Source organism: Otolemur garnettii, unplaced genomic scaffold (assembly GCF_000181295.1).
Source record: "Otolemur garnettii isolate 467f Iridium unplaced genomic scaffold, OtoGar3 scaffold00019, whole genome shotgun sequence".
NCBI lineage: Eukaryota > Metazoa > Chordata > Mammalia > Primates > Galagidae > Otolemur > Otolemur garnettii.
The window spans coordinates 12,625,373-12,638,355 of record NW_003852414.1 but is presented as its reverse complement, the minus strand read 5'-3'; the positions used below and the strand labels follow the sequence as shown (position 1 = coordinate 12,638,355).

At 43.0% G+C, this 12,983-nt stretch overlaps 1 protein-coding gene and 1 long non-coding RNA gene across 2 annotated transcripts in view; both read right to left on the bottom strand.

Annotated features, from left to right (window-relative positions):
- The window catches only part of SKIDA1 (SKI/DACH domain containing 1), a 3,000-nt gene extending 2,062 nt beyond the window's left edge, over positions 1-938 (bottom strand). The window contains exons 1-2 of the mRNA XM_023511480.1: positions 883-938; positions 1-783 (exon numbers count right to left, since the gene is read on the bottom strand). Coding sequence (XP_023367248.1) covers positions 1-673 — 673 coding nt within the window. The 5' untranslated portion in view covers positions 674-783; positions 883-938. The remainder of the gene's footprint in view (positions 784-882) is intronic.
- A 10,107-nt stretch (positions 939-11,045) lies between these two features.
- Positions 11,046-12,983, bottom strand: part of LOC111724120 — a 6,159-nt gene continuing 4,221 nt past the window's right edge. The window contains exon 3 of the long non-coding RNA XR_002772471.1: positions 11,046-11,308. This is a non-coding gene — a long non-coding RNA (uncharacterized LOC111724120). The remainder of the gene's footprint in view (positions 11,309-12,983) is intronic.

Genomic DNA, 12,983 nt, shown 5'->3' with positions numbered 1-12,983 from the left:
CCGGGTGCTTGCTGCACAGCAGGCTCCGAAAATAAGCGGGGTCCGAGTGGAAAGCGACGTAGTTTCCCTGGAGCGGGGCAGTTTCATAGTTTAGAGGGGGTTTGCAGGGCGAACGCACGCTCTCCGGGTAGTGCGAGCCCGGGTATTTGCTAAAAATCTGAGGTAGATGAGCGGCGGGGCGCGCGGTGGCGGCGGCGCCCGGGCGCTGGGACTGTGCGCTGATTGGCAGGGGCCGCGCGGCTCCGCTCAGGCCCCGCCAAAGTTGGTGCTTGTCCTTCCAAAATCCCGGGCGGGGGCTGGCCGCGGCGGCGCGCTCTGGCGGCGGCGCCTTTGTGGCCAGGGCCCGGCCGACCCTCCTGCGCTTGGTCTTGAGGACGCGTTCGGTTTTGCAAGAGGTGTAGAGCGCTTCCACGTCTTCCCGGGAGATGAGCGTGCACTTGGCGGCGTGGAAGGCGATGCTGTTGATTGCCTTGAGTTTCCGCAACTCCTCCAGATCGCAGTGGTGCTTTTTCACTTTCAGATGATCCATGCGCTTGTGCACGGTCGTCCTCGGGATGTTTTTCAGCAGATCCGTGAAGACTTGGGAGAGGGCAAACATTTGCTTTCCTTTAATGATGAGGTAGCCGAGCCTCACGCCATCCACCTCTTCAAAACCTGACTTCAGGTCTCCCATCTCGGGCACTAAATGATCCCCACCATTTGCAGTAAATATATACGTGACGCATACATACACATGTATGTATGTTAATCCTCCGCCAGATGCTGCGTGTGTCTCAAGGCATCCTGCTAATAAAATAACAAAGACTGTTATTCCCGGCGAAGGGAGTGCCAAACTCTAGGCGAAATTATTGGGGCAAAAAAACCCCATGAAATTACACTGACTTGATTCTTGCTTTTTTTTTGGTTTTCGTTTTTTTAAAAAAGAGGGAAAAAACCATCCGGTTTCTGATCTGCCAGTGTGGTGGTCTGAGTCCCCGATGCAGATCAGTACCTGGGCCCCTCTATTCCTTCTTTCTCCATTGGAGCACTATGATAATGGAATGTGAAGGGAGAAAGAGAAAAGAAATGCAGCTGCTATTCCCGCCGCTGCTTTAGCTACAAATAAAATGACAGAGTGAAGTGAGCTCGTCCGGAGACACCTTCATCAATTAATTCCCCTAAAGCCAGCGCTGATTGGACACTCCTGACAGGTGATGCAATAAAAATTGATATTCCACCCCTTCCCCCCAAAATCTCCCACTAATTAGCATACCCTTATACTGCCACCTCCCCTCCCAAAGTAAATAATACAGTCGGTATATAAATCTTTCCATTAAACTATCGGAGCTCAGAAACAGCCTGACTCACAGACTTCATCAGAAGCAGTGCGTGTACGCTTCAAAAAAGAAAAAAAAAAAAAGCACCGTATATTCGCCTTTAAAGAAATATTGCCTATTTTTTCTTTATTTGCATTTTACTGATACAGCTATTATCATTTCAAAGAAAATCATTTAAAAAACATGATCAAGCCAAAATAGATACACCCCACCCCCTTTCCTTTGGAAAATGGAGCTTAAGCGAAAATGTGCAGAATAGCCTGGTATTTCCCTTATAGGAGTGGGGAAGGAGGACCGGCTGGGAGCTCCAAAGTTTAACCCGCGCCGTGAACCACCCCAATACACACTTACCTTTGGAATTTCTCTGGATTTCCCCCCCCCCCAATGCCTTTTTACAACCAGAAACAAAGTTATTTGACCAAGAAGCAGTTCAAGGTTTCAGCTTCGAAACACTGTAACAATTCAACTGGATTTCGGTTCTCTGTTGGGGGGTGGGCTGGGGAGGTGGTAGTTTCACGTCAGAGCCATAACAAAGCATAGATAAGCCAGAAATGAGTACACTTTTCACAATTAACCGAGCTGGTTTGGAGGCGGGATCGTCCTAGAGTTCCTAGCACAGCCTTTGCCAGGGTCCTGTTCACAAGTCAGAATTCCAGGGAGCAGATTCCTTCCTTCTGCAGCAAAGAAAATGTCATTTGCCCAAGGTGCTCCCAGAGGTTTTACGTAATAACGATGAAAAGAAAGTGCTGATGTACAATGCAGGCTATTTCAGTGGTCTATGACGCTTTGGTTGGTAGTTTTGGTGAATCTTCTACAACTCCCAGTTTTTCCATGAAAGCCAAGCATCTGCTCTAACAAAATCACTTTGGATGAATAGCAATGTGGTTTAACCTCTTCTTAGTCAAATTAAGGCATATTTTGGTGTAGTTTTCAAGGATATCCAAAATATTGCCAAATGAGAGCAAGGGTCTTCCCAGTTGTATTACCACGGATCCCAAGGCGGTTTGTTGGCTGCGTTGCAAAATTCGGCAAAAATCTTCTTAACTGTTCGATGTTTGCAAATACAACATAAATGCAACCCAGGCATTTATACGTTTCCTTGCACCTCCAAAAATAGACACATCCGGATGATTAAAAGAATAAACGGATATTTCTGAGCCTGCAAAAGATGGTACAATAATTTCTTTCTTCACATTCAAAAGTTGCAGCTTCATCTGTTCTGCTATGGCTAGCACGGACAGGTATGGCTCGAAAAAAGGATAAAAACACAGGAATCAGACATACAAAAAGGTAGTTTGCTTGACAAGATGAAATCTCCGCCACGGTTCCCCACCCCCACCCACACCTCCTTTGCTATTTCCCAGGAATTTTGAAGAGAATTGGGAATTTCAAGAAGTGCATCCGGAAATTAAGGAAGTCTATTTAAGAGAGTCTGTAACTCAGGAGGTTGGGATTTGAAAAGTCAGCCCTGGACTACTGTTGCACTCAGCGCAGATGTAATCACCGCTCTTCAACTTAATCAATGTGTGTACAAACCGCGATGTCTAGTTCTTGCCTTTGAAATCTAAGGCTAGCATTTCCATCCAAGAAATCAGAGCTACAGCAAATTACATTTTTGTCCCTTGAATGAGAGAAGGATCATTGAATGGATCTCGTGATATTTCAGGCTTTAAACGTAACCGAGAGGCAGCAATGAACAATGCCTCGTCACAGCTAATACCATCCACCGAGTTGGCTTTCTTTTGCATCTGGATCTATCACACCGCGTTTTTCTCTTTCACTTTCACAGGAGGCAAAATGCACAAGGTTTAAGCAGAAAGCGAAGTTTCCAGGAAAAGCAGATGCTGGTGTTTGTTTTTTAAAGTAGAATGGCCAGAGTCTTTCTATTGCCCGCAACAATAATGTCGTTTTAAAATTCCTCCTGATGCACTTATATAGTACTGCCAGCCTTCTCCCTCCCACCCCCACCCCCGCCCATTCCCCTCCCCCAGCTTTAAGATTTAGACCGAAGAGTCAGCCAAGAAATAGTAAACTCAGAAAAAGCCTTTGAGAAGACAGTACAAAAGGTTGGCTAGAGCGTCCTTTTTCCCCCCAGGTAGTTTTAGTTGTTCTCCATTCTTGTTAAGATTTACACACACACACACACACACACTCTCTCTCTCTCTCTCTCTCTCTCAGTCCTTCTGTACATAAGCAACATGATTTAGTGAGCATTTCAAAATTACCTCCTTTTCCTCTCCCTTTCTTTCCACCTTTCAAATACTGGCAAAATGGGTGGTTTTGAAAACTAGTAGCATATTAAGTTTTTGTTTTTGTTTTTTAAATAAAGGTATAATCTGTTGGGTCAAACAGAAAAAGATAAAGGGCAGGGGATGGGGCAGTGTGTCTCTGTGTACTATTTATGTGAGTGCCTCTGTATATGCTCTCAGACACCTTTATACTTAATACATTTTTAATACTCCTATTACACATCTTTCTTCTTGTCTAATACATTCTTTTGTTCCTTTAACTTCCCCATCATTGTGTGTGTTAAAGCTCGAGAACTCTCGCTTGCGTGTGCACATGAGCACACGAACACACACACACACAGAGAATGTGACAGACAGCTTTCTTGTGGCCATCAGCACACGTTGCATATCCGGGGTCTTCTCCAGGCACATTGGGGGTCGATCCTGATAAAAAGATCTAGGAGAGGCCCCTGAGCGCTCACACATGAAAGGCAGGGGACTTTAAGATGGATTTGCATGCACACCAGGGATTTCGATCAATAGCTACCAACATTTATGGCTTAGATTATTAATGCGAAAGCTGGCCAAAAGAATGGGAATGAAAAATTAAAGGTGTCTGTTATCAATTATGCTTAAAGTTATGCAATAATTTACTTACTTTGCCTGGATGTGCAGATCCAGATGTATAAAGTACTATTCTTCAAAAGCCAGGGGATTTCTTTGATAAATTTGTTGACCATGTCAGCTGCCTCTATAAAGATGAACCCAACTCAGATGGATAGTATTCAAATTCTTTTTAAAGAAAAGATGTAAATCAACTTCTGTGTTTCTCAAATGCATGTGCAAATGTGGATACACCCGAATTAACATTTTTGTGTATATTCTTCTCTTGGTCCAGGGACTGATTTTGAATTTAGGCATATATATGATATGCAGTGAGTTTGTTAATTAAATGTGATTATTTACTCAGTGAGGAATGCATAATCTACATACTATCTTAGAAAGTATTTTAGCTTTGAAAACCAAGCTGCTTGCCAAAGGAATATCCTCTGTAGCAAATACAGATTGAAATATATTCTTAATGTTCACTTCTGCATTTATTGTAAAAAATCAGCACTTTCAGTTTTTAAAGTGATGGGGTATAAAAATATGAACATATTTGTCTTTACTCGTTCCATATGAATGTGTTAAATTTACCTTTAGATGCTCTATTTTGATTTATTTTCACTGTATTTTATGTTTAAATACCATTGCAATTCAGTCTGACCTCTTTCCTCTGGAGCGAAGTAATGCACACGGCATTTACAGTCTTTTAAATGGTTAGCTGGGAAATGCAATAGCAATTTGCAGGAGTAGTTTACTAATGGGGAAAGTTCTTTTGAAAACCTGAAGGAAAACCTAAGAGTACTTTTGCATTTCTACACTACAACTGTCATATAATTAAAGTATTGAAGAGCCTTAAAATAATCCTTTTCCTTCCAAGCTCTCACCCATACATACGTAAATTTAAATGAGGACCACCCCCCCCAACTCTTAACCATATACATTTGTTTTAGTGATTGCTGGGCACATTTTGTTCAAAGTGAATTCAGACAGAAAAGAGTAAGGAACATCACAAAGGACTCAACAATGTCAGTATCCTGGTTAAAAGAATAAAGGAAGCCCCTTGCACTAACTAAAAGTAACCATAATACTTACAACATAAAATAAAAATAAAGTCTCATAAGGCTGAATTAGTTGAGGATAGAGGACGATAAAATCTCAATAGTTCTTTAGCTAAATGTATCTAATAACACACCTCTTCTGTTTGGGGGGAGGGAAAATGGGAATAGAGGAGGAGAAAATGGCTAAATTGAGAAACTCTTAAATTATAACTTAGTATATTTTCCTTAATATTTTTTCTTTTTGTTTCATCCAAACAAATCAAGGCAAGTCTCCAGAAGGGGCCATCCTTCTGTTCGTAGGCATTTAAAAATCCTGTCTTTTAACAGAAGTTTGGGACACAGAGTATATGCCATGTTGTCTACTGACCCATAATCAAAATGCAGTGACCTTCTACCCTTTTTTTGCCCCCTGACCCGTCTTGAATTCAATGCAGCCTTTATAAATTTGCAAATCCTTGGAGGTAAAGGGGTTTTGTGAGGCTTTGTTCTGAAAAAGCCCTAAGAGTGTGCTTTCTAAATTAGACAAAAGTAAAGCAACAAACCCTAGTGGATGAGAATTTATACAGGTGAGCAGTAGGCAACTCTTCAGATAATGCATATTGCAAGCTAAAAAGCAGTTCTAAACATAGAAGACAAGAAGGTTATGGATTGCATCAAATTAGAGTGTGGTACAAATCACTTTCATGATGAAAGAAATGAGAGTGCCACAGTCTGCCTGTGCTTCTAATCTCAAGAGCAGTGGGAGAACCTAGTGACCAAAGAAGGAATGGGGGGGGGGGAGGGAAAGAAAGAAAGGAGTGAGACTTGATCTGAATCTGCATGCACATTCCCTTATCTTTCCTGCTATCAGGCAGTTTAAAGGACACCATAATTATGATGGTGATAAAACAATGCCTGCTTATGTGTGCTGAATAAATAAAGAATGTTTACAGCTCAAGAATCTTTTAATTCCAATTAAATGCTATCAAAGAAAAGCCACTTTTCCTACTGCAACTGCCTTTCCCCCCAATTATCTTGTTTTGTTGCAATATTTTCCTATGAGACATAAGGGCCTTTCACAATTGATCTTGAATGTAGAAGAAAAAAAAATCAGGGAAAGTAGAGTTCAATCTCCATGTATTAAATAATACACAAATATCAAGAGCCACAATTTATTTGGGTTGCCCACGTTTTTGTTTATTTCACACAAGGGTCAAATGTGAAGAAACTGAAGTGATGACACTAAGTCCTGAGGCCTACCTATAGGGTGCTGCAGCCATACTGAAATCCTGAGCACCCATGAGAGGAGAGAGGAAAGACAAGACATGAGGAGCCTGATGGTCTCTGGAACGGGAATCCTCTGGTTCTGTTCCCCTGGCTTCAGCCCAAATCCTTCTAGGAGCACTGGAGCCAATCACTGTCTTCTACTGCTGCAGCTACTGGGAACACACAAAAAAGCGGGAGATCAAAAAAATCACAAGCTAGAATTTATGGACACACAAGTATCACTTCATATTCACGACATCAGCAAATCACATCATAATCACATTTAAACAAGGTTTGGGGACTAATGCCCATCCAGCTGGGCACCAAACACTGACAGTATTACATACTAACCAGAAAATCTGCTTTTTGATTTTGGAATCATGGAGTGAAAATTAAGTCTTTTAACTTTGAAAATCTTACTTTTTGCTTGTGAGGCCAATTTTTACACTAATAAATTTCAAGTAAATGCCTCTTTTTAAGCTGTTCTAGAACATTTTAATTCAAACATCTATTTCTTGCTCTTCTCAGTTGTAGTGATATTTTGTTTGTGTTTAAAAAAAAAAACACATGGCACAACAAACGTTATGGAAAACGCACTCATTCCGTTAAATGCCGATACAAACCTGCCTTTTACTCCATCTGTCTAAGTAGCGCATTGCTAAGTATAAACTTAAAAAAATACTTTCCTTGAAGAAATACCTAATATTTATTGGCAAATACTATTTGGTGATGTGGTACAAAAATACAACGGTAAAAATTTTCAGGGTATTTGCAAGTTTTCTGGAGAGTTGCAGGCCCCTTTCCTTTTGAAAGTTTAGAGCTCCAATGCCCTCAATTCTACTGGCAGAATTAGGATGGACTTAGAGGGTCCTAAACGTGACCGATTCACTAAGGCGGGGGGCTACAGCTTGCAGCAACGTGCTCGGCAACTTAATCCTACGCTAAAAGAGGGCAGAGAACGAAAAAGAATGGAATACAAACTCTCCCAACATTCGTAGTTACTTTCAAGGTGGATTGTGTATTTTAAGGCTGATGGGAACGTCTGGTTTTTCGAGCAAAAAGAAGAGAAGGTAAGTGTTTGTCCTTGTATCCACCAGTTCATAGAGAAACAATGAAAGAACAAAGGGAACCACTTCTCCTTCTGAACATTTTCTGTATTTCCCTCCGTTTCCAGCCAAAAAGCTTGGAAGGGGATTCGCTTTACTCTACTTTAAGTAGTGGTTGCTAGGCTTGTTGAACTAAGAATGAAAAAAAAGTTGAGAGACAGTGTAAATATAGACTAAATAATAATAAAGGCTTGGTGTGGCAACTCTCCACCGCGCCAGTCGAAGCAACTTGCCGCAGAAGTTGTGCTAAATGCATACAGGCAAAGCCCAAGATATAAGCTTTGCATACCAGATTTCTAATTCAGTTAATTCAAATTTCTTTTCTTGCTGTTTGAAGGTGTTTCTGCCACAAAATTTGTAGGTATTGTCCGTGGAAAGAGAGCGATGTAGTATTTAGGTCGAAAAAATGATTTCTATTGCTATATGGAAGAGAATTTTTAAAAAGGAAAGGAGATTCAAGTGTTGATGCTACTGTTTGCTAATACAAGAGATGGCAGCAGTAACCGGGAGAGGAGAGGAATTTGGATTTAAATGTATTTGCTTTGGGGTACACTGGTTCTAGGCAAGTCTGCCTTTGTGGGGATGTGTGGCTCAATCAGGAACCGAGCGCCGTCGGCATTATATAAATGGATCGTTGTGGGGGGAGCCCACAAAGCCGTCCAGCACGTGAAACGCGGTCTTTTACTGCCCTCCAAGCGGCGACCAAGCCCCCCTCCACCCCACCCCACCTCAAAATCCGTATATTACCTGCCCTGTTACATGACACATGTTTATGTTTATAGTCCTGGTTTGTAGTAGTGTCAAGAGCCGCAGCAATAGGAGGGGGAGGAGAGAAGAGAGGGAGGAGTAAATGCTACCACCCCCACTTGTTGTTAAAGTAAATTTACTGCGTTATTGCAAGCCCTGTACGGGGGGCTGGGAAGAGAGTGGAGGGAAGGGTTGAGTTGGGATGTGTGGTGGCGGCGGAAGGGGGGTGGGGTTAGGAGATCCGCGATGGAGCTGCCCTAGCCAGCAGCCGGGAAAAGCAGCTCGGTCAACAGGGGAGCATGCTGGCGCGATCGAAAACAAAAAGGTTCCTCCTGCTCGCTGCGTTCACGTGGGGGGCTCTGCGCGCCGGGCTCCAGGGCTCTGACCTCTGACCCCGGCTCCTCTCCGCGCTCTCCCGGTGCCGCGCGGCCACTTTTTACCCAGGATCCCTCGCGCGGGCCGCGCTCGTGCCGAGCTCGAGTCCCTCCTAATCCTCCATTCCCCGCTTTCCATCCCCTCCCCCCGCGCCGCCAGCCCCGGGGGAGGATTCTCCGGCGGGGAACTCCCGCCCCGCCCCCACCGCGAGAGCCCAGGCGGAGGCGGCCGCGGCGGGGCCGGGAGGGGCGCGGAGTGCCGAGCCCAGCCTCCCCTGCTGCGTCGGGCCTGCGGGGGAGGGGAGGGCAGGGGAGCGAGGGGAGGGGACCCAGCGTCCACGCCGCCCTGCCGAGGCCCGGACCTGTTGACTGCTATTGGTCCGCCTTGTCCCGCGCCCTCTCCCTGCCCGCGGCAGCCCCAGCCCTTCCGCGCAGTAGTGGGGAGGAAATGGGGATGGCCGTTCTCCTCTCCGCCTCCCTCTAACTTTCTTTTTTCCTTGGGGGTGGGGGGATGAGAAAGCCAAGTCAACTCCACCGCTGCCCCATCCTTCCTCCCAAAGTATCGTCATGCGCCGACCCACCGCCCTTCCAGCCCCCACTATTTAAACCTCCTCCTCTCCACGGACCAGCTCCCGGGCCCTGAGCCCGCGGGTCCCCCGCCCGGCCCGGCGGCGTCCCCAGCGAATTGTGTTGCTTTTCTGCCCTGGAAGCTCCCTCGTCCTCGTTCCACTTTTTTTCCCGTCCCAGGAGGCGTAAGATAAAAACCTCTGATTTGCTGCGTGCTGCTGGACGCATTCTGTGTTCTCCTGTCAGAGGGCATTGGATGGAGAGTTTAAAATAACAGTTTTAAAAGAGGAAATAGAGAAGGGATAGTTTTTTTTTTTTTTTGGTCGGTTTTCGACGACAGACTTGCGTTAAGATGTATATTTTTAATGTAGAGTATCTTTAGGGTTAAAGGTTTTCTTGGATTAGCTGTATTTCCTTCTAGATTTGGGGTTTCCTGAAGAATTTTTTCCGGAGGGAAATAGTAAATCAACGTTAAGATAGAAGCAAGACTTCTCGGCCACTTTTGGAAAAAACGGGGGAAACTGTAAAAATACGTTCACAAAATAGCAGGAAGGAGGCCGCGGGGAAAGCAGGAGTGGCGCGAGGAAGCGCTGGAGGTCGGAGTCGGGGCAGGACAGCCGGCCAGGCCGGGAGGGGGAAGCAGACGCGCGGGCGGTGGGGAGAGCACCGGGTTGGGTCGCAGGAGGAAGGCGCCGCGGGCCGGGTTAGAGCGACGGCTCGGCCGCGGAGGGCCCGGGTGGGCGGGGGCCGGGCGCCGGGCGGGCGGCGGGCGCGGCGGAGGAAGCGGGACCCGGCGCCTTGCGCCGGGTCGCCCCCATTGTTCGTCCCTGGCGCTGCTGCTCGGCGAGCGAGTCGTGACCCAGGGAGGGGCTTTGCGGCCCGACCGAGTCCCTGCCCGTGCCGCCCCGACCTCCGGAGCTCTAGCCGAGTGGGCTCCGCACGGCAAGTTTTAAGATCTGACTCGGCTAGCGAGGGCTTCCCAGCTAAAAACCTCGTAGGAAGCAGCCTTTACAAAGTGCCGCGAAATTGAAGGAAGCTGGGCGAGCCTGCTGCTCGCGCGCTAAAAGAAAAGGGAAAGCAGCATATATATGTTTATAAAGTGATAACTAGATAAGAGACTAACGGGGGCAATTTTTATTCTTGATCTGGAAAGTTAGAGCTGATTATATGACTCTTGAAATCTCTCCAAACGTGTGGATTTGAAAATGAATGTCAAGATTTAAAAGAGTTCGGAAAAGCATGTTTCACTGTCCCAATTTGTTGTTTGTAGTCAGCTCTTCTTTGTACACAAGAAGTCCAGTTTCCAAAGGAAGGGCTGAGCTAGCCCTAACCAAAACAGGCTTGCTTTCTTGCATTTTCAGAGTAACAGTGAATTTCAAAAGGGAAAAACGTTTCATTTGCTTTTAAACCACGTTTTGGAAACAAATTTTTGCAGCCCATCTCCGAAACTGTGCCTGTTTTCCTTTGTGATGCATGTGGTGGAAAAATATTCCTGGCAAACGTCACAGTTTTAAAAAATGAAGATTTCCAACAAGTGCTTGCGAGTCTTGTAGACAAGACCAAAGTCATCGTGTGTAAAAGCTCGTGAAGAAGTAATTTCAATCCTGTGGTCCAAACCTTACTAGGGCAAGAGAGTAATTTCAACTTAGATTTATAATGGACTTTGTGGAAATTCCTTCTAAAATACTCGTTACTAGTCTGTGTATTATTATGCAGCACTGTTTCCCAAGGTGGATTTTTAAAAACCAATTAGAATTGATCTCTAATGGAATATTATATTTACACGTCGTCATGAAAACATCATTTGACGAGAGTTTTGAATTACAAGAAAGAAGTTAACAGATGATGTTCATAAATAGCATCTGTTTGAAAAGACCCCTTAAGAGTCAGTCAAAGGATAGTGATGGTGATTTTGCATTTGCAATAATATAGAAGTTGTTTGCATTTTAACACTTTCATTTTGCGGGTCTTCTTTCCAAACTTGCATTTCCTCATGGTAATCATTTAGTTATTTCAAGGTATAGGGAGAAATTCTTGTGTAAGAAATCATTTGAGGCATACCTATAGAAAAGTTGGAACAGACAAAATATTGGTGTTGAAAATTGAGAATTCTCAATCTATTCATTCGTTCCACACTCATCCTCCTACAGTTCCCACCCATCAATTTACATTTTTTATTTATAAGTCTTTGGACATTTAGAATAGTGTTACAAGTTCATCTGTTGTATATTTGCTAGTAGATGGTGCGTCTTTTTATATCTTTTACTGTTTCTGGTATTTTTGTTTCATTTAAACTAAAAAAAAAATCTGTTAGAAGTCAGGATATACTTGTGAGAAAAACAACAAATGGGCCGAAAAAAGGGCATGAATGGGGGTGGGGATGGCGAGGGACGTGTAGTATTCCTGGTTAGTCTTTGTGATACCTTTTAATTTTATGTCATATTTTCCACTTCTGCTTGTACCAGCCATCATTGCTTTTTAAATTGAGGTTAAGTGCTATCATATAAAAATTACCTACATTCTGGCTCTCAAGCGTTACAGTAAAGTAAGACTCAAAAAGTGATCCGAGGTTTGTGTGTTTTAATTCGCCAGGAATGTTAAGCTTCATAAGATTCACCCTATGGGGTCATGTTAGTCCTTGGCACTGTTACTGTACAATTCCAAGAGGTAAATATACACATTATAGATTTGAAAAATCTAAGATGTACTAGACACACAGTTTATTAATCGAAGGAATAAAAAAAATGAATTTGTCAACCTCATTCTTTCTAGGACACAATGCACTTAATTAACATATTCTTGGACTTGTTTCTGGAATTGGTAAGCAGTGGCCCCTTTGGGAGAGGAAAACATTTAAATCTTTAAAAGTGACCTTTTTCGGTCCTAATAGTATTTAGTAATTCAGGCTAATTTCTTCTTTTATTTTAGTCCAAGATATGTGTCATTTCTTTAAGGGTTTTCTTCCATTTCAAAAACTGATTTTCCTCTTTTCCATGTCCAGAATCTTTTCACTTAATCTTATTGTATCTTATAAATAGACACCTAAATACATCACCTTAATCACACTTTAATTATAAGAGAGATGCAAATTTTCAGTGTCAGTGAAAAATGAGAACAGGCCTTACACTACTATTCCCATACTATATTGATGATATCCAAAAAGGCAAAGTATAACGCCCTTAAGTACTATTGCATCATGGCACAAAATGAATAACTTCGAAACGTGAGGTTTATGTAACACATAGAAGATCTAAAGTCATCCTAGAAGTAGTATTTTTCTATTGGTAATTAAATGGTGTTTTACCAGAAAAATGTAAATACAGCCAATTAATATCAATTTTTATAGTAAAAGGAATAGCTCTAAAGCCAATCACAAGATTCACCAAACTAAACCCTTTCGAGTAAATATTAGACCTTGATTCTTAAAAAGATTTTTAATTTGGATTACACTCAATTTAAATTTCAGAATTACCTAACTAAACTTTCAAAAAAACCAAGTAGAGCTCACAATAATATTAATTATCATTGATTTTTAGTTAGAGCCTATTTTGTAATAAAATGATGACTTTTACATGAAAAGATGGTTAACATTTGAAGGGTATTTAAATATAGACAATTCTAAACTACCTGTTAAGTAAAGACTCTTCAGCTATATTAATTTTAGCAATTACAAATCTTTAAAGAAACTAATATATCTGAAAATTTCTGTTAATCATTGCTTAGAAATTTAGTTCAA